The sequence below is a fragment of the Ovis aries genome, chromosome 17 (genome assembly GCF_016772045.2).
Source record: "Ovis aries strain OAR_USU_Benz2616 breed Rambouillet chromosome 17, ARS-UI_Ramb_v3.0, whole genome shotgun sequence".
Taxonomy (NCBI): domain Eukaryota; kingdom Metazoa; phylum Chordata; class Mammalia; order Artiodactyla; family Bovidae; genus Ovis; species Ovis aries.
The window spans coordinates 63,185,286-63,207,110 of record NC_056070.1 but is presented as its reverse complement, the minus strand read 5'-3'; the positions used below and the strand labels follow the sequence as shown (position 1 = coordinate 63,207,110).

Here is a 21,825-nt window from a genome sequence, read left to right as displayed (position 1 = left end):
CCTTCACATAAACTGGAGGGGTAAACATTTAACGTAGGGAGTGAAATACAGAAGTAGTAACATGGAGGGATTTCTTCTACAGGGGTGTGAGTGGAACCTGATCAAAGGAGCCAAAGATCGGGAACCCACTCTTCCCTTTTGTAGGAGAAGCAGGCTTAACTTGCGGGGAGAACTGGTAAATTCTTCAAGCTGCAGTGAGCAGAACTGTGTGGTGGCTGGGCTTCCTTTTAGAGTCACAACAAAGTCTACATAGTAGGACTTCCGGCTGAAATGGAGAATGCAGTGGTGTTTACAGAAGAAACAAACCATGAGTTTAAGTAGTGGCATTATGTCTGTTTATAGCAGACTAGAACTAGAACTGAGTTCCTGATCCCGCTCCCCACCCCCTTTGCCTGCCTCCACAGACACACATCGTTCCATCTGTAGCCTTCCCATCTGGCTTGATGGTGACTCCATCTTTCCACTTGACGGGGCTAAAACCATGGTAATCAAATCCTTTGCTCCTCTTTCTCTCCTGCTCCATGCTCACTCTTACCAGGATATTCGGCAGAGCTTGTCTTCAACATAGAAATGGAACCAGATCACTTCTCATCTCTACCATGACTTTTACCCCTGTGCCAGCTACCTTCTGTCACCTTGCGCCTGGATTACCGCAGTAGCCCATTCTCTCTGCTTCTTTCTTACCCCACTGGAATCTGTTCCCCCACTCTCCAGGTTAATATGTATTTATTTTTGTATAGTTGATATACAATATTTATGTAAGTTTCAGGTGTACAGCATAGTGATTCACAGTTTTAAAGGTTACATTCTACTTCTAATTACTGTAAATTGACCATATTCCCTGTGCTACACTGTATATCCTTGGAGCTTATTTACTTTACACATAGTAGTTTGTACCTCGTAATCCTCTACCATCGTCTCCTTCCTCCGTGCCTCTCCCTACTGTTAACCACTAGTTTCTTCTCGATATCTGTGTTTCTTTTTTCTTATGTTTTATTCACTAGCTGTATTTTTTTGATTCCACATGTGCAGTTATATATCATTATAATATTTGTCTTTCTCTGTCTGACTTACTGCACTTAGCATAATACAGGTCCATTCATGTTGTTACAAATGACAAAATTTCATTCTGTGTTTGAGTAGTCATTTTGTTTTTATATTTTTATATAAAATATATATTTTCCACATTTTCTTTATCCATTCATCTGTTGTTGAACCCTTAGATTGTTTCTGTAATCTATTCTTAATACATCAACCAGTCATCCCTTTTCCCCCTACTTTCCTGAAAGTCAGATTTCTTAAGGTACAATTTACAAACAGTAAAATTCACTTTTTTGTAGCTGTAGAGTTCTGTGGATTTTCACAACACACAGTCTTGGCCCAACCATCATAATCAAGAAATAGAATGTTTCCATTGCCTCCAAAAGTTCCCTTATGCCCCTTTGTAATCATCCTCTCCTCCCAGCCCCTGGAAATTAGTCTCTGTTCTCCCATGAGATTTTTTTCTAGAATGTCATATAAACGGGGTATATTTGTAGTACTTTGAGTCTGGGTTCTTTCACTAAACATAATGCACTAGAGATTCATCCATAGTGGATTGCTCAAGAGTTGGTGGCTTTTTATTGCTGAGTACTTCACTGTATAAAGGTACCACAGTTTATCCTTTCACTAGTTGATGGTATTTGGATTGTTTGCAGTTTTTGTCAATTTTGGATAAAGCTGCTGTAAGCATGCACATATAATTCACTCTGCTATGAAGAAATTTAAAAGAACAGCTTGGAAAACCGTTACAGGAAGAAGCATGCTGAAGACCAGTATATCACATAATCCTCCTTTTGTTAAAAATGGGACTCACTATTTCACATTTATTTATTATTTGAATTTTTAAAATAACACTAAGTTTTTTAAAAATTGTGTTTAAGATCGTGGTGTACATGTTAAGAAAAGGACAAAGAAGTTTCTGTGATTTCTTATTTGGCCATACTTTTTTATTTTTAACCAAATGCTAGAAGCTTATGTTTTACAATTAAATATAACATTCCTTTATAGTAGAATTTTATTTCAGAGAGCCACAAAGCTAAATGCTTAGTTTTAGTTTTTCTAAAACTAAGCATCAACAACATTGCAGTTACGTGTATATATATTTTAAGATTTATTTAGTCACATCACATCAATTGAGAATCTTGATTCAGCACTAAACACTATTGCAGGTAAAATACTGCTGTTCTGGTTAATAATACTGCTTTTCACATAGGAAACAGCAGCTAACTTCCATACCTTAATTCATCTAAAAGGACAGCTAAAAAAATACAGGTCATATTTGAATTCCAGTCTCCCCAAACCCCATCTCACCCTCTTTTGGAAACTTTCCAAATTTCTCTATTAAATGTTACATTCTTCCACCTTGTCTTGTGCAGTGTCTCTTTACTAGATTGTAACCATCTTCGATGACTGTCTTATTTTCTGTATCTTCAGTTCAGTTCAGTTGCATCCGACTGTTTGCGACCCCATGCACTGCAGCATGCCAGGCTTCTCTCCAGAGTCCATCACTAACTCCCAGAGCTCGCTCAGACTCACGTCCATCGAGTCAGTGATGCCAGCCATCCAACCATCTCATCCTCTGTCGTCCCCTTCTCCTCCCACCTTCAATCTTTCCCAGCATCAGGGTCTTTTCCAATCAGTCAGCTGTTTGCATCAGGTGGCCAAAGTATTGGAATTTCAGCTTCAGCATCAGTCGTTTCCATGAATATTCAGGACTGATTTCCTTTAGGATGGACTGGTTGGATCTCCTTGCTGTCCAAGGGACTCTGAACAGGCTTCTCCAACACCACAGTTTAAAAGCATCAATTCTTCGGCGCTCAGCTTTCTGTATAGTCCCAACTCTCACATGCATACACAACTAATGGAAAAACCATAGCTTTGACTAGATGGACCTTTTTGGCAAAGTAATGTCTCTGCTTTTTAATGTGCTGTCTAGGTTGGTCATAGCTTTTCTTCCAAAGAGCAAGCATCTTTTAATTTCGTGGCTGCAATCACCATCTGCAGTGATTTTGGAGCCCCCCAAAATAAAGTCTGTCACTGCTTCCATTATTTCCCCATCTATTTGCCATGAAGTGATGGGACTAGATGCCATAATCTTAGTTTTCTGAATGTTGAATTTTAAGCCAACTTTTTCACTCTCCTCTTTCACTTTCATCAAGAGGCTCTTTAGTTCCTCTTCACTTTCTGCCACTAGGGTGGTGTCATACCCATATCTGAGGTTATTGATATTTCTCCTGGCAATCTTGATTCCAGCTTGTGCTTCATCCAGCCCAGCATTTTGCATGATGTACTCTGCTTATGAGTTAAATAAGCAGGGTGACAATATCCAACCTTGACGTACGACTTTCCCTATTTGGAACTAGTTTGTTCCATGTCCATTTCTAGCTGTTACTTCTTGACCTACATACAGATTTCTCAGGAGGGAGGTAAGGTGGTCTCGTATCCCCATCTCTTTAAGAATTTTCCACAATTTGTTGTGATCCACACAGTCCCAGGCTTTGGCATAATCAATAAAGCAGAAGTAGATGTTTTTCTGGAACTCCCTTACTTTTTCGATGAGCCAGTGGGTTGTTGGCAATTTGATCTCTGGTTCCTCTGCCTTTTCTAAATCCAGCTTGAAGATCAGGAACTTTCTTGGTTCATGTACTATTGAAGCCTGGCTTGGAGAATTTTGAGCATTACTTTGCTAGCATGTGAGATGAGTGCAATTATGCAGTAGTTTGAACAGTCTTTGGCATTGCCTTTCTTTGGAATGAAAACTGACCCTTTCCAGTCCTATGGCTACTGCTGAGTTTTCCAGATTTGCTGGCATATTGAGTGCCGCACTTTCACAGCATCATCTTTTGGAATCTGCAATAGCTCAGCTGGAATTCCATCACCTCCACTAGCTTGTTCTTTGTTTTGTATCTTACACATGAAGATTTGTTAAAATTTCATCTGATAAGATACTTATTCCATTACTATATTTAGAATATATGCTTGGCTGTTTTTTCCCTGAAAATAAGAAAAAAATGTGAAAGACCATCACTCTGAACATTGTGATAGACAATATTTTAGATAAAAATACAAATTAATTTCTGTTTCAGTGTATTTCACCGTTAAGGGAAAGATTGTACCATTTCTTAGGTCTAGAATATAAGTCATATTCTGCACATTGTATTTGAAGTCGGATGTTTTGCAAAGCAGAAACAGATTGTGGCTACCCTGGTGTCTTGTGATCTGTTAGAATTGCATGTGAGAAAAGGCAGTAGTTTATATAGCCAGCAGTTCTCAGATTGTGACCCGTGGATCACTGGGGTTTACTCAGGCCGTATCAGGGAATCTACAGGGTCAGACTGTTTTCATAATGCTACTTATTTGTCTTTTTCATTTTGACTTCTTTTTTTTTTCCTTACGGTGAAAAGCAGTGGTGGGTTAAAAAAGAAAAAAAGTCACTGTGATGCTATAACACGAATCAAGCTGAACTAGTAATCATTGTATTCTTCACCACGACGCACATACTGCTTTAAAAAAAGAAAAGTTTCACTTAGGGTGAAGCCGTGAAAATGGCTTTTATTAAATCTCAGCGCTTGAGCACACTTGTTTTTCTCTAATAAAATGCAAAATTTCCCCTTACTAAAAAAAAAAGGGCAGAAGACCTTCTTTTCCAAAAAAGATATACAGATGGTCAACAGGCCCATGAGAAGATGCCCATCGAGGCTAATCATCAGGAAAATATAAATCAAAACCACGGTGAGATACCACTCACCCCTGTCAGCATCACTGTCATCAAAAAGACAAGAAATAACAAGAGTTGGCGAGGATGTAGAGAAAAAGGAACCCTCTTGCACCGTTGGTGGGAATGTCAGTCGGTGTAGCCACCATGGAAAACAGTATGGAAGTTCCTCAAAAAATTAAAAATAGAACTACCATATGAACCAGCGGTTCCCTTTCTGGCTGTTTATCCAAAGAAAACAAAAAGACTAATTTGAGAAGGTAATGCACCCTAATGCTTATAGCAGCCTTATTAACGATAGCCAAGATGTGGAAGTAACCTAAGTGCCCATTGATAGATGAATGGATAAAGAAGATGTGGGGACCTGTGTATACACACATATCCACACACTGTGCAATGTTACTAAACCATAAAAAAGAATGAAATCTTGCCGTTTGTGACAACAAGGATGGAGCTGCTGGAGGGTGTTTTGCTTAGTAAAATAAATCAGAAAAAGATGACTACCAAATGTGGAATATAAAGAACCAAACAAACAAATATAACAAAACAGATACAGAAAACGAGCTAGTGGTTAGCACAGGGAGAAAGAGGCAAACAGGTGAAGGGAATTAAGAGGTACAAACAGCAGGTATAAACAGGTCACAGAGATGTAATATCCAGCATAGGGAATGTAGTCAGTATTTTATAACTTTGTATGATGTGTAATCTATAAAAACCTGAAACTAGTATATTGTAAGTCAACTATATACTTCAATTTAAAGCAAAACAAACAAACAAAACCCAAAAAGTTATTGTTAAGCACTTCAGCTAAAATAAAAGTACTATTAGTTCTCTTAAAAAAAAAAAACTTGTGTGGTCTTTTAAAATGCTAGCTGAACTAGCTACTGTTTTCTTAGGGTACCATTTTTACTTGAAGAATAAATTGTAGAGAAACTGTGGAGTTACTCACACTTCAGTGTGTGGCTGACAGTCTCTCACAAATGAATAAAGTGAGCCTGTCACTTCAAGGGGGGAAAAAGTTATTTTTGCCAGTGATAAAATTTGCATGAAAATAGACATTTTGGAAATTTTGCCCCCATTAGCATTAGCCTCAAGAGTGAAATTAACAAATGAGGTTTTTCAGATATTGTGTAATGAAATGTGACAACATCTGGAGGAGCTACATGACTTAGTGACCAGTGTGTGATGTTACAGAATCACCCATGGATAAAAGAACCACTTGATAGCATAGTCCATGAGGTTTTAATGTAATCGTTTTTTTGTTTTTGTTTTTTAATTCACAGACAAGGTTTCAGATTTCACGTTTCAGGTAACCTGTAAGAAATGATGACTTGCTGAATTTTAGGGTAGTATCAAAGAAGAATATCCTTAGTTATCTGAAAAGATTATTCCAATGTTCTTCCCTTTTCCAGCTGCCCATCTATGTGAGGCCAGATTTTCCCTCCCTTAAAGTTCAACTAAAGTAACATACAGCAACAGATTGAATGCAGAAGCAATTATGAGAATCTGGCTGACTTCTACTTAAGTCAGACATTAAAGAGGTTTATGAAAACGTAAAAGGATGCCCCTCATCTAAGTCTTTTGTTCTGGAAAATGTTATATTTCCTTGAGAAATGTAATTTATGTGCTCGTGTTGTAATGGTTTTATTATATTTAAATGAATTAGTAAATAAACATTTAAAACTTTTCTCACTTTTAATTTCTAGTGGCATAAATATCAGTAGATATAACCTATAGAAACAGAAGTTCTCAGGGTCCTTAATTTTACGAGTGTAGATGGTCTCAAGACCAAAAAATTGGCCAAGTGCTGTTCTCAGTCAGTGTGCAGGGTTGGAATAGTAGTGACTTGGTTTGTTGGGTGCACAAGAATGCTTTCATTGTATAGCTGGAAGGCTGACACAGGACACGTTATAGAACAGTACACTCTGTGTCTCGGTTTGGCATGATTTTTAGCAGGATATGTGTCTAAGCACTTGCTGGTAAAGCAGCTAGAAATAGATGCTTGACTGTAGAGCAGCTACTAAAATCCAGTATGGGTCTAAAAATCTTAGGTTGTGGAATATAACCTTACATATGCGAGAACTTTCTGGTAGTTCTTTGTCTTTGTCTGTTAAGGCTTGGGGGAATGCAGTTAAAGAATTAATGGTTTTTGTAATAACCATATAAAATATTGCAGCTCAACAGCGGACCTATACTCCTACCTCATTTGGCCAAATCTTTGAGTCTGTGTTTAGTACGTTCGGCTAACCTGATTTCAGTGTGTCTCAAATGCATGTATTTAGTTTCTGTTTGCATTTCTGTAAGAATTGCTTTTACTTCAGAGTGTAGAGCAATTCCTGTCTTTAATGTGAGTCCAGAGCCCCTGGAAACAGACACCTTACCTTGTTGGAGGGCCTGAGAAACGATACATGCCTGTTGATGCTTGGGTGGAGTCTGAAGTATAGGATAGGCTGTAAAGTAAGGTAGACCACTGGGCTTCCATTTTAATTCATGTTCTGTATTTTATAATACTTTCTGTTAAAGGCTTTTTGTAAAACTGCCATAGTGGTAGATTGAGTTGAAAGTATATGAAATTTCAAATAACACTGTGAAATAAATCATAACTTCTAATTATGTAAAATTTGGTACAGTTTGCAAAGTTGTTAAAAGTTTCTTAAAGTTTTATTATAAATTATGCCATGAACTATATTACAAGTCAGCTTTAACCAGATTTCCTTAGTACAGATTTATTTGGAAAATAAAATGGTCCAGTATAGAAGAAAGCATTAAATGAAACCATGCATTTAGCTCTCTAGTGGGTAGTGTGCAGGGCCAGGAAATGGAGATGAGAACTGGTAGTGCTCATCAGCCTCTTCATAAGATATTTTGCACATGGCCAGGACTTCACCTTGAAAAGTAGATTGTGAAGAACATCAGTGACTCAGTATAGTTAGTCACGCAGAGCAGAGCACAGAGGATCTGTGGAGGAGGGAAGGCTGGTTTAACAAAACTTCAACCCAGACTTATAGAAGTCTTTAAGTGATGTCTCTGGAGAGTCTGTATTGATTTGACAGTTGTAGCAAGGAAACAATAGTATCAGACTTAAGATGTGGAGTTTGGCAAGTTTAAACATTTAATCTACCTTTTAGGGAATGACAGTATGCTTCAGAATGTGAAGGGTACGAAAAAGTCAAGTCATCCAAGTAAAACACTAGCAAAAGTCAAGTCAGGTCCTCCTCCTACACACACACACAGACACACAGACAGACACACACACACACACACACACACACGCGCGCGTGCGCGCGCGCTCATTTCATGCTTTATAGACCAGGCTTTTAATCATATGAAAACCTACTCAGTCTCACTTTAATTCACTTTGAAATTAATTACATCATAAAAGTAACGCAAATGAAAACCATATTGAAATATGAATCTTCATCTGTTAGATTGGTTAAAAAAATTTCAAAAGTTGGACAACACTCACTGTTGACAAGGCTTTGGAAAACAGAGACGCTGGTCTGTTACTGGTCATAGTGCAAAATGATAAAACCTCTCTGGTGAGCAGCTTGACCATGTTTATCACGCTGCATTTCCTCCACGTTTATCATGCTGCATTTCCTCTTCCATCCCACAACTGTATTCTCAGGAACTTTATTCTCTGTAGATGTGTTATTTCTTGTGTGTGACTGTGAGTATAACTTACAAAGCTCTTTGTAACAGAATTGTAGCAGAATTTTTAGAAACAAAAGGGATTTGCTTTTGGGGGAAAAAAAAAAAAGTGGTATGTCCACACAGTGGAATACTATGCAGATGTTTAAAGAAAATAAAGAGCTCTGTATACTGATACGGGAAGATCTCTAGGCTGGATGGTAAAGGGGGAGGTGGGGGAGTACAGGTGTCTCTTAGTGGGTAAGCTGGTAGCTGGACGGAGGCTAGCAAAGGGGCTGGAGCGGCCATCCGCTGTCCCGCATCTGCATCCCCTTTGCTGACTGAAGTTTTAGGAAATTGTGGGTGCCCACTGTGGGGTGCTGTGGGACAGAACTCACAACCCAGAAGATAAGTGGCTGTATTCATTCACCTCGCATGCTTTTCATTGTCTCACCTTCTCACAGACTGCTGTAAAGAAGAGAAAATCTCCTTTCGTGTGTGTGTGTGGAGGTTTTCAGAAAATAGGCAAAAGCAGAAGAGCATAAGGAACCCCCATATACCTGTCATTCCAGTTTCGATAATTAAAAACAATTTCACCTTAAAAAAAAAAACCTGTCCTTCCTACCTTTCTTACTCCTGGAATATTTCCAAGCAAGCCTTACATCATCTTAGGACTTCCCTGGTGGCTCAGACGGTAAAGCGTCTGTCTACAATGCGGGAGGCCCAGGTTTGATTCCTGGGTTGGGAAGATCTCCTGGAGAAGGAAATGGCAATCCACTCCAGTACTATTGCCTGGAAAATCCTGTAGACAGAGGCTCTTGGTAGGCTACAGTCCATGGGGTTGCAAAGAGTTGGACATGACTGAGCAACTTCACTTCACTTATATCATTTTACCCAGAGCTACTTCAGCATGTGTCTTTAATAACTAAAGATAAAAAATTGGACAGTATAGGCCACAGTGTCTTATTATGAAATTTCATTTTATGTCCTGGGTTTTTTTAGAAAGGTAAAAGGAAACTTATCCTTCTCTGTTCATCCGTCTTTCCTCTTCACTGGTATAATTTCCAGTTAACATACAAGAAAGGTTGAGTATCTCCTGTCTTTAAAAATAAATTAAGACTTCCCTTACCTTGCATTCATTGCCCTCTAGCTGCTGTCTCCGTTGGAACTGTGCTTTTCAAAAAGCTATCTTCATTTCCTTACCTTTAACTTCTCAGCCAGTTCCAACCTGACACCTGTCCCCACCGCTCACTCCATTAAAACTGTTCTTGCTAAAGTCATCAGTGACTCACACATTAAATAAACCCAGTGACTTGCAGTTTTCATCTTACTTGACATCTCAGCCACCTTCAGCACTCATGACCTCTCCCTCCTAATACAAGCAGTGAACACTGAGTAATTACTGGGTTCAGCTCTGTGTGTGAATTCTCATTTCATTCTTTTTTAAAGCAATTTGTTTTACTAATGTAGAGCTTTGTCTTAATCTTAATTCTGTAAAGTTTTCTTTCTTTCTTTCTTTCTTTCTTTGGGGCTGCGCAGGGTCCTGGTTGCTGTGTGGGCTTCCTCTGGTTGTGGCACTCAGAGCCTCCTCTGGGCTGCGGTGGGCAGGCGTCTCATTGCAGCGGGCTCTCTTGTTGCAGAGCATGGGCTCTAGGGCACAGGGCTTCATTAGCTGTGCCTCGAAGGGTCTAGAGCGCAGGTTCAGTAGTTGTGGCGCAAGCTTAATTGCTACACAGCATGTGGGATCTTCCTGGGCCAGGGATCGAACCCACATCTCCTGCATTGGCAGGCGGGCTCTTTACCACTGAGCCACCAGGGAAAGCCTCATTTAATCTTTTGACAGCTCTTCGAGGGAGGTGTTGTCATTATTCTCATTTCACAGGTGGGAACTAGCTAAAGCTTAGAGAGGTTACGTAACTGGTCAGCTGCGGGTCAGGGGTAGAGCAGTTTTAGGTTCAGGCACCATCTTGTCTCATCCTGCTGCCTCTTTGCAAACACTTCACCTTGCTATTGTGGGTCGTCGTCTTCTTTCTCAATCTTAACATGTTTTCTTTGCAGCTCCTCCTCCTTACTGATCTTCAGATTTCTGGCTTTTCGGGCATTCATCCCGGGTCCTCCTCTCGTGCAACCGTGGCTTCAGTTTCCATGTGGAGGGTCATGAGCTCCCGGTCTGTGTCCTTAGCGTAGAGTGGCTTCTGGACTCTGGACCCAGAGAGCCAGCTGCTCCTCAGCACATTGGGAACTTCGACTCTGCTGCTCCTGTTCTTGTCGCCTTTTTTGCCAGATTGTACAGCCATCCACCAGCTGCTCAGCAGAAACCTGGGGTCGTCTCAGTTCTCCTGAACAGTCACCAAATCCTGTTTTATTGAGTCTTGTGTCTCTCTCCCTCCTCTACCTCCCTAAGGAAGCCCCCGACCCCCAGTTTGGTAGGCTCCACCTGTTACACATTCTCAGGGTATCCTGTACTTGTCTTCCTCCCCTTTATAACATTTTCAGCAGTTACGTTCACTTGCTTATGTTAGCTTTTTGTTTTCATTCCTTTAGCCCAAACTTTAAGTTCCTTTAGAAAGACGTTAAGAGACAGGACCAAGACAACCTTATTTTTTATTCCATCCCTGGGAGCTGGCAGAGTGCCAGGCACAGGATCATCATTAAGTATTTGATGAATGAAAAGAGGAAAAATTTGTTCTGGGGAAATCCCTAACATGAATGGATACTCAAAAGGGTGAATTTCTGAAGACAGACTTGAAAACATTGGGACTTGCCTGGCAGTCCAGTGGTTAGGACTCCGAGCTTTCACTGCAGGGTGTCCAGCTTTGACTCCTGGTCTGGGAACTAAGATCCTACATGCCACATGGTGTGGCCAAAAAATTTTTTTTACTTCTGATAGTCAAGCCATAGAAGGGAGCTAAGGAACTGGCAGTAACGCTAAGAGAAATAGGGTATTTATTTTTGTTATGCAGTCGCTGAGTTGTGTCCAACTCTTTTGTGACACCATGGACTACAGCATGCCAGGCTTCCCTGTCCTTCATTGTCTCCTGGGGTTTGCTCAGATTCATGTCCTAGGCAGTACTGTTCTTTGCAGCACTGGACTTTACTTTCACCACCAGACACGCACAACTGAGCCTCATTTACGTTTTGGCCCAGCTGCTTCATCCTTCTGGAGCTATTAGTAATTACCCTCTGCTCTTCCCAGTAGCATATTGGACACCTTCCAACCTGGGGGGCTTATCTTCTGGTGTCATATCTTTTTGCCTTTTCATATAGTTTTGGGGTTCTCTTGGCAAGAATACTGTGGAGTGGGTTGCCATTCCCTCCTCCAGGGGACCACATTTTGTCAGTACTCTTTCCTCTGACCCGTCCATCTTGCGTGGCCCTGCACAGCATGACTCTTAGCTTCACTGAGTTACACAGGCCCCTTCATCACAAGGCTGTGTTCCGTGAAGGGGAGGTTACTTGGGGAAGTGGAAGCTGTGGGGCTTTCGGACTGTCGCCATAATATGGAAAGGAAGGGAAGAGGGTGTCAGGAAAGCTGAAGGAACCGTGCTATGCCTTGAGAGGGTCAGGTATGAAGGGAAGAACAATGACTGTAGTTTTCAACCTGTTGCTTTTAAGAACCTTCTGTGGGATACACATGAAGAGAACCAATAGACAGTTAAAAACGAAGCTAGAATCCAGGAGAGACATGAGCTTTACTTTATTACTGAGTGAAATCACTAAGATACTACTGATAATTCACAAGTACAGAGTTGGTAGATATTTTGGTACTTGGGAGTGGAAGCACATGTGTGTGTTATTACTGAGACAGCAGTTTTGCATTGATACCATTGAACACCCGGTGAAGGCCAGCTAATGAAAACTGTGAATCTGTACATTTACTTTTTATGCTAAACTACCAGTTCTGTGTTTCAATTAATATTTTGTTCATGCTAATTTATACCTTTTTTCCTTCTTAGACAAAAATAAAACTTAGTGGAGTTTCTAGAACTCCATTAGACTGTAGATTCCATGAGTTTGCTGCCATGTGATTAAATTTTTTTCCCTCTTTTCTCTAGGGCCTATTCCCTGGTGGATTCCAGTCAAGTGTCTACTTTTCTGATTTCCATTCTACTTATAGTCTATGGTAGTTTCAGGTAAGATGCTCTCACAATGGGGTTGATTTCTGTTGGAGGTGGAAGACTCATTGTTCTGGGTGTTGGGACCAGAATTTATTGCTTCTTTGAAGAGAAACATGACTTTGACAAGAATTGAGTTGAACAGGATAATTCTGATATTTATTCTTTGGTTGCCTGTTAAAACACTTCTTGGTTTTGCTTATGGCTTTGGCATTTTAATGCAAATAAGTGAAAACTAATCGCTTAAATTCTGGTTCTGGGGGAAAAATGGTTCACATTAAGTATACTTATTAAGAGAGTTAAGGAGAGAGTCCTTGACAGTGGTTCTGCAGTGTCTCAAAGGGACAGAATGTTCTTCTTAATTAAAAAAAAAAAAAAAAGGCATTGCCGTATGTTGACCGCATATGAAACTGCCAATAGATAGTCCACCTTCTTGACATACACGTGTAATTTTATAAGGTTCAGGCTACTGTTATGAGAATTGTGCACGGTTGCATTTACCAAGTATTCTCTCTGCTGACCTTAGAAATGCTGAGACTGGATCTTCTTGAAGTTCCCATCCTAGCAGACAGCCATAGAAATATAAAGATAAGGAAGCTAGATACTCACTCCCTTCTTCTTTTCTCTATTCTTACTTTAGAGAAATCTTAGTGGTTGTATAACCGATAGTTTTGTGGTATACACATTTAAAAATAAAGGCTGCCTGGGAAATTTTAAATTGAGAACTTGAAAGGGAGCAGCAGTGTTAAAGGAAATAATCAAACTTAAGGGTTTTGAATTACCTAGCACTATATTTGGATTTTAATGAGTACTTGGTAAAATTACAGACTTCCAGGTTTTATGTCAGCATTGAGTAGAACAAGTAAAATACTGTTGATAATCCAATATCAGTTGATAAATGTTTTACTCATGGAGACTTCTGCTGAGAACCCTAGGTTCGTAGCCACCTTAGGAAGCATCAGTCAAGCCAGAGCAGCTTAGAACCTCATCAGCATGATCCTGTATTTTTTGTATCTCTATGCTTTAGACAATTTTTTTTTCTTTTTGAGTATATAATAACATTTCAGAAGTTTTTATAATTAAAAAAAACCCAAAACTTTAGACTCACAATTCTGAAACTCCTTTCATTAGTTCAAATGACATTTTATTTGGCATGTACTGACATACTGTGTACATTTTTATAGTTTAAATCAGCTGTCCCCAACCTTTTTGGCACCAGGGGCCAGTTTCATAGAGGACAGTTTTCCCACAGACTTTGGCAGAGTGACGGGGCTGAGGGTGGTTTCTGGATGATTCTCATAAGGAGCGTGCAGCCTAGATCATTCACATGCACAGTTCACAGTAAGGTTTGCACTCCTGTGAGAATGCAGTGCCGCCGCTGACCTGGCAGGAGGCGGAGCTCAGGTGGTAATGGGAGTGATGACCCAGTGCAGCCAGAAAACAAACCTTTTCACAGCAGCAGAAACAGAACTGGCAGCGGTCAGTGAGTAAACCTGGTAGAGTGATTTCCTGGGTTCTTGCTTTAATGTAAACAAGGCATAGCTGAATGAAGAACTGACCGATTATTTATTTGGACATGGATTGCTTGATGAAAATACAGGGGATTCATTAGAGCACAGCCAGCTGGTGCCCTGTTACTGTTCAGTCAGTCAGTCGTGTCCGACTCTGTGCAACCTCATGGACTTCAGCATGCCAAGCTTCTCTGTCCTTCCCCATCTCCTGGAGCTTGCTCAAACTCATGTCTGTCGAGTCGGTGATGCCATCCAACCATCTCATCCTCTGTCATCCCCTTCTCCTCCTGCCTTCAGTCTTTCCCAGAGTCAGGGTCTTTTCCAGTGAGTCAGTTCTTTGCATCAGGTGGCCAAAGTACTGAAGCCTCAGTTTCAGCATCAGTCCTTCTAATGAATATTCAGGACTGATTTCTTTAGAATTGACTGGTTTGATCCCCTTGCAGTCCAAGGGACTCTCCAGATTCTTCTCCAACACCACAGTTAGAAAGCGTCAATTCTTCGGTGCTCGGCCTTCTTTATGGCCCAACTCTCACGTCCATACATGACTACTGGAAAAACCATAGCTTTGATTAGATGGACCTTTGTTGGCAAAGTAATATCTCTGCTTTTTAATATGCTGTCTAGGTTGGTCATAGCTTTTCTTCCAAGGAGCAAGCATCTTTTCATTTCATGGCTGCAGTCACCGTCCGCAGTGATTTTGGAGCCCAAGAAAATAAAGTCTGTCACTGTTTCCATTATTTCCCCATCTCTTTGCCATGAAGTGATGGGACCAGATGCCATGATCTTAGTTTTTTGAATGCTGAGCTTTAAGCCAACTTTTTCACTCCTCTTTCACTTTCATCAAGAGCCTCTTTAGTTCTTCGCTTTCTGCCACTAGGGTGGTGTCATCTGCATATCATACTCATATTTCTCCTGGCAGTCTTGATTCCAGCTTGTGGAATCATCCAGCCCAGCATTTCGCATGATATACTCTGTATATAAGTTATACAGGCAGGGTGACAGTATATAGCCTTGATGTACTCCTTTCCTAATTTGGAGCCAGTCCATTGTTCCATGTCCAGTTCTAACTGTTGCTTCTTGACCTGCATTATAGATTTCTGAGGAGGCAGGTCAGGTGGTCTGGTATTCCCATCTCTTCAAGAATTTTCCACAGTTTGATGTGATCCACACAGTCAAAGGCTTAAGAATACTCAGTGAAGCAGAAGTAAATGTTTTTATGGAATTCTCTTGCTTTTTCTATGATCCGATGGATCTCTGGTTCCTCTACCTTTTCTAAATCTAGCTTGAACATCTGAAAGTTCTCAGTTCATGTACTGTTGAAGCCTAGCTTGGAGAATTTTGAGTTGTTACTTTGCTAGCCTGTGAAATGAGTGCCATTGTGCAGTAGTTTGAACATTCTTTGGCATTGCCTTTCTTGATTGGAATGAAAATTGACCTTTTCCAGTCCTGTGGCCACTGCTGAGTTTTCCAAATTTGCTGGCATCTTGAGTGTAGCGCTTTCACAGTATCATCCTTTAGGATTTGATACAGCTCAGCTGGAATTCCATCACCTCCACTAACTGTTCATAGTGATGCTTCCTAAGGCCCACTTGACTTTGGACTCCAGGATGTCTGACTCTAGGTGAGTGATCACACAGTCGTGTGATCTGGGTCATTAAGATCTTTTGGTATAGTTCTTCTGGGTACCCTAGGGTGCCAAATGATGCTGACTAGTCTATCTTGCTGTCTCGCTTCTGCTGTTTCTACCAGTTTAGATGCTTCTCAGATGTTGTGAGTGACTTCTCTTTGTTACTCTGAGGGGGTTGTTTAGAGATGTATGATTGTTACTGGCTACTAGAATTTTCTTTGGTTAGACATTGACTTTATTAAAGAAACCTGATGAAGAAAATAGCTAATGTTTTACTGAGCATTTATGTTCCACGTACAGTGGTAAATGCTTTACCTAAAGTATCATTTAATCTTTATATCAATTCAGCAGAATAAATACTGTTATTCCCATTTTATAAATGGGGAAACTAGGGCCCAGAAATGTTACGTAGCTCACCCAAGTAGTAAGTGATGAAGCTGGGATTTAAACTCAGGCAGTACTCTACTGCTGGCTGGCTATTGAGAACAATAACATTTCATTTGTGAAGCAAATAAATTCTTCTTCTCAGAAGAAATGAGAAGTTTCTTAAAAACCCTTTTTTGTGATTTTTTTTTTTTTCTTCAGTAGGGTTCTCCGACCATAAGAATCACGTGGGGAAGGTTGTTCGGTAGGCTTAGGATGGGAGCCCTGTACTCTAGCCTCATTCAGGTGACCTGCACACTGGATAAACTCTTGCCGTTATTGCGCATTGTTGGCGCGTCATTGCAGGTGGCACTTTATGGACCCACTCATCGATATGTTTTTAACCTTTTACAAATCTATGGAAGCTCTCCTGAAGTTCTCAGAGTCTCCTTTTTTTGCTAAGTCAAAAACATTTCCTCTCATTCTTCATCCTTGCTCAGCCTTGATGGTTTTATCACCACTTCTTCCTGCAGATTCCTCCTCCCGTGGCCTCCCCTTTCATGCTGCCTTCCATATAGCACTTGCACAAGAAATGCCTCTTGAATTTGATTAGCCCTATCCCTATTGTCTCTCCCGATGCCCAGCCAAATGTTCTTACCTCCTCTGATTTAGGACCATAAAAAATACATTATTTGCTCATTTAAATAATACATTTTATTTAAAGCTCTGAAGACATGGAGAAAATCATAAAACACAGGATGAAAGGTTTGTGCGCTGTACTGGTTATTTTCCCCCAGGCTTTCACATTTCTAAGTACAGAGGGGAGAACTGTGGCAAATAAAACTAGATTTTAAAACCCAAAACAAATCCTCAATCTAAGAGCCCTTACGTTTGCCATGCCTTGGCTGAGCTCTGCTTGCTAGACTTCCTGTTTTAACTAAAGATGACACCTGATATCCTTAGTCTTTCCAGCTGCTTAGGAGGAGAAAATAGCATAATTACTCATGTAATAAGTATTTCCCCACAGCTTTTGACAAACCAACAGGAAAACATTAATGGAGGGGCAGGGAAGGTGAAAGAGACCACTCAGATGGGCATAGGAACCTAGAAATCACAGTGTGAGATGGTTTAGAATATTTTAGGCAGCTTATTACTGTGAAGACACTTGAGTTCTGTCCCCACGGGAATCACAGACAAAAAAAAGAACAGCAGGCTTGAAGTAAATCTAAAAGGAAATCAAAAGGAAGATATACTTTATAATTGATAAAAAGGTAATACATAAATATAATACAGATGTATCTCTTTATGTTTACGTAAAGTTACTATATAAAGGAATAATGGAACTTTTATAGAGTACTGTCTTTTTTCAAGGCAAGCACCGCCCCGTGCTTTCTTTAATTTTGAGGGTAGTTTATTTGCTTATACCCAAACCTTCTCTAGGAAGACAGTGCAGAGATGATAAGGAATGTACTTTATATGATTTTTTTTGACCTTCATACCAAATGCATGTAACTGTAAAGTTAGAGCGGGTTAACCAAAATAAGTCTTATTATGGTTCACAGACCAACTCACCATGAGCTATGGCCACCCAAGATGGACAGGTCATGGTGGAGAGTTCTGACAAAACATGGTCCACTGGAGAGGGGAATGGCAAACCCCTTCAGTATTCTTGCCTTGAAAACCCCATGAACATTATGAAAAGGCAAAAGATAGGACACTGAAAGATAAACTCCCCAGGTCAGTAGGTGCCCAATATGCTACTGGAGATCAGTGGAGAAATAACTCCAGAAAGAACGAAGAGAGGGAGCCAAAGCAAAAACAACACCCAGCTGTGGATGTGACTGGTGATGGAAGTAAAGTCCAGTGCTGTGAAGAGCAATATTGTATAGGAACCTGGAATGTTAGGTCCATGAATCAAGGCAAATTGGAAGTGGTCAAACAGGAGATGTCAAGAGTGAACATCAACATTTGAGGAATCAGTGAACTAAAATGGACTGGAATGGGTGAATTTAACTCAGATGGCCATTATATCTACTACTGTGGGCAAGAATCCCTTAGAAGAAATGGAGTAGCCATCGTAGTCAACAGAAGAGCCTGAAATGCAGTGCTTGGATACAATCTCAAAAACCACAGAATGATCTCTGTTCGTTTACAGGGCAAACCATTCAGTATCACAGTAATCCAAGTCTGTGCCCCAACCAGTAATGCTGAAGAAGCTGAAGTTGAATGGTTCTATGTAGATTTACAAGACCTTCTGGAACTAACACCCAAAAAAGATATCCTTTTCATATATTATAGGGGGCTGGAATGCAAAAGGAAGAAGTCAAAAGATACTTGGAGTAACAAGCAAGTTTGGCCTTGGGAGTACAAAATGAAGCAGGGCAAAGGCTAACAGAGTTTTAGAATGCACTGGTCATAGCAAACATCCTCTTCTGACAACACAAGACAAGACTCTACACATGGACATCACCAGATGGTCAACACCAAAATCAGATTGTTTGCAGCCAAAGATGGAGAAGCTCTATTCAGTCAACAAAAACAAGACCGGGAGCTGACTGTGGCTCAGATCATGAACTCCTTATTGCAGAATTCAGACTTAACTTGAAGAAAGTAGGGAAAACCACTAGACCATTCAGGTATGACCTAAATCAAATCCCTTATGATTATATAGTGAAAGTGACAAACAGATTCAAGGGATTAGATCTGATAGAGTGCCTGAAGAACTATAGACAGGGGTTCATGACATTGTACAGGACGCAGGGGTCAAGACCATCCCCAAGAAAAAGAAATGCAAAAAGGCAAAATGGTTGTCTGAGGAGGCCTTACAAATAGCTGAGAAGACGAGAGAAGCAAAAGGCAAAGGAGAAAAGGAACGATATACCCATTTGAATGCAGAGTTCCAGAGAATAGCAAGGAGAGATAAGAAAGCCTTCCTCAGTGATCAGTGCAAAGAAAAAGAGGAAAACAATAGAATGGGAAACACTAGTGATCTCTCTTCAAGAAAATTAGAGATACCAAGGGAACATTTCATGCAAAGATGGGCACAATAAAGGACAGAAATATCATTCTACTATCAAGAAGAGGTGGTAAGAATACACAGAAGAGCTATACAAAAACGATCTTAATGACCCAAATAATCTCAATGGTGTGATCACTCACCTAGAGGCAGACATCCTGGAGTCCCAAAGTCAAGTGGGCCTTCGGAAGCATCGCTTCGAACAAAGCTAGTGGAGGTGATAGAATTCCAGCTGAGCTATTTCGAATCCTAAAAGATGATGCTGTGAAAGTGCTGCACTCAATATGCCAGCAAATTTGGAAAACTCAGCAGCAGCCACAGGATTGGAAAAGGTCAGTTTTCATTCCAGTCCCAAAGAAAGGCAATGCCAAAGAGTGCTCAAACTACCGCACAACTGCACTCATCTCACACACTAGCAAAGTAATGCTCAAAATTCTCCAAGCCAGGCTTCAACAGTACATGAACCGTTAACTTTCAGATGTTGAAGCTGGATTTAGAAAAGGTAGAGGAACCAGAGATCAAATTGCCAGCATCCATTGGATCACAGAAAAAGAGAGTTCCAGAAAAACATCTGCTTTATTGACTACGTCAAAGCCTTTGACTGTGTGGATCACAACAAACTGGAAATTCTGAAAGAGATCGGAATACCAGAGCACCTGACCTGCCTCCTGCGAAATCTGTATGCAGGTCGAGAAGCAACAGTTAGAACTGGACATGGAACAACAAACTGGTTCCAAATAGGGAAAGTTGTACATCAAGGTTGGATATGTCACCTTGCTTATTTAACTCATAGGCAGAGCACATCATGCAAAATGCTGGACTGGATTAAGCACAAGCAGGAATCAAGATTGCTGGGAGAAATATCAATAACCTCAGATATGCAGGTGATACCACCCTTATGGCAGAAAGCGAAGAAGAACTAAAGGGCCCCTTGAGTGAAAGAGGAGAGTGAAAAAGTTGGCTTAAAGCTCAACGTTCAGAAAAGTAAGATCATGGCATCCAGTCCCATCACTTCATGGCAAATAGATGGGGAAACAGTGTCAGACTTTATTTTTGGGGGCTCCAAAATCACTGCAGATGGTGACTGCAGCCATGAAATTAAAAAACATTTGCTCCTTGGAAGAAAAGTTATGATCATAGACAGCATATTAAAAAGCAGAGACATTACTTTGCCAACAAAGGTCCGTCTAGTCAAAGCTGTGGTTTTTCCAGTGGTTGTGTATGGGTGTGACACTGGGACTGTAAAAAGAAAGCTGAGTGCCGAAGAACTGATGCTTCTGAACTGTGGTGCTGGAGAGGACTCTGGAGAGTCCCGCGGACTGCAGAGAGACCAAACCAGTCAATCCTAAAGGAAATGAGTGAGTCCTGCATATTCATTGGAAGGACTGATGCTGAAGCTGAAGCTCTAATACATTGGCCACCTGATGCGAAGAACTGACTCATTGGAAAAGACCCTGATGCTGGGAAAGATTAAAGGCGGGAGAAGGAGACAACAGAGGATGAGATGGTTGGATGGCATCACCGACTCAATGGGCGTGAGTTTGAGTAAGCTCCAGGAGTTGGTGATGGACAGGGAAGCCAGACGTGCTGCAGTCCGTGGGGCTGCAAAGAGTTGGACACGGCTGAGTGACTGAACACATGTCATGATGTATTTATCACGCACTGATGTGTGATGTGTTTATCTTTTGAATTGTTCTTTTGCCATCTCATATCCTGTCCTACCTTAAGAAAACATTTACAGAAATCTGAATTTATCGGATAGTGTGGGGAATGGTTATGTACATTGTAATACATATGGACAAGTTCCTCGCTATATATAACAGCCTCATCAGTTCCTTTTTCAAGGTTCCCTTTATAGAAACCACTCTAATTTTTCTAGGAACACACATTTAGCTTACAGCAAAGTTCCACCATATAGTGTTTACCGTGACCAAGTGAATGCTCCCTTTCATTGTGTTTCCTTCCAATATTAGAATGATCAAAAAACATGGTATTCTTAAAGTACTAAAATAAAAAATTCCATTTTGCCTTTCTTCTCCAGTATTCATAATTGTATTCCATTATCAGAATTCAAACAGGTGAACAAGTATAGCTTTTCAGTAAATGTGTTCTCAGCTCCCTTTTGCTTCCTGCAATTGTCAATTGTTTATTTTCACTCTGCCCTGTTCAAAAGTATTTCAGACCATTAAGTTTTACAAGCTGTGATGAGATAAGGTAACTTAAAATGGGGCCAAAGAAAAGGTATGGGTGGAGACAAAGTAGAGCCAAAAATAAGTCTAAAAATGCATACCATAGTGGCCAGCACCCCTCCTGGTGGTCCACAGACACACAGTAAGCTTTCTAGCAGCTAACTTTCAGAAGAAAGAAAGAAATTTAAAACTTTACAATGTCCTGAATAAAAGAACCAAATTGTGCAGGCGAATTGCAGTTATTCTTGCTTTTAAGATCAGACATAGGTTTATCCCAAAGATCCTCAGAAAGAGGATGCAGCGTTGTATTTCATAGCACTTCATAACCAACATTGTTTGTTGACTGAATTATAGTACTCTTCAATATAACCTGGTGGCATTTCATGAAATTAGATTTCAGCAAAAGCAGTTTTGCCGAAATTGAGGAGACACAACCGGTAGCAGAAAATTGTGGTCTAGATTGCTAGCTTACTGTGATCTAATGTTACATTTTATAATATCTAGAGAAATCAATGGGTTATTAGTTCTTCAACTGATTATTCCTGAATATTGATCTCTTGTTAAACGTGGGTAGTGGTCCAGACATGTACTGTATGGCTGGCTGAATATAGGCCTCTT

The 21,825-nt window shown here is 40.4% G+C and overlaps 1 protein-coding gene across 3 annotated transcripts in view; it reads left to right on the top strand.

Annotated features, from left to right (window-relative positions):
* Positions 1-21,825, top strand: part of SPPL3 (signal peptide peptidase like 3) — a 100,064-nt gene that overhangs the window by 54,004 nt on the left and 24,235 nt on the right. For all 3 annotated transcript variants that reach the window (XM_027956626.2, XM_042234693.1, XM_060401278.1), the window contains one exon: positions 12,442-12,519. In XM_027956626.2, coding sequence (XP_027812427.1) covers positions 12,442-12,519 — 78 coding nt within the window. The remainder of the gene's footprint in view (positions 1-12,441; positions 12,520-21,825) is intronic.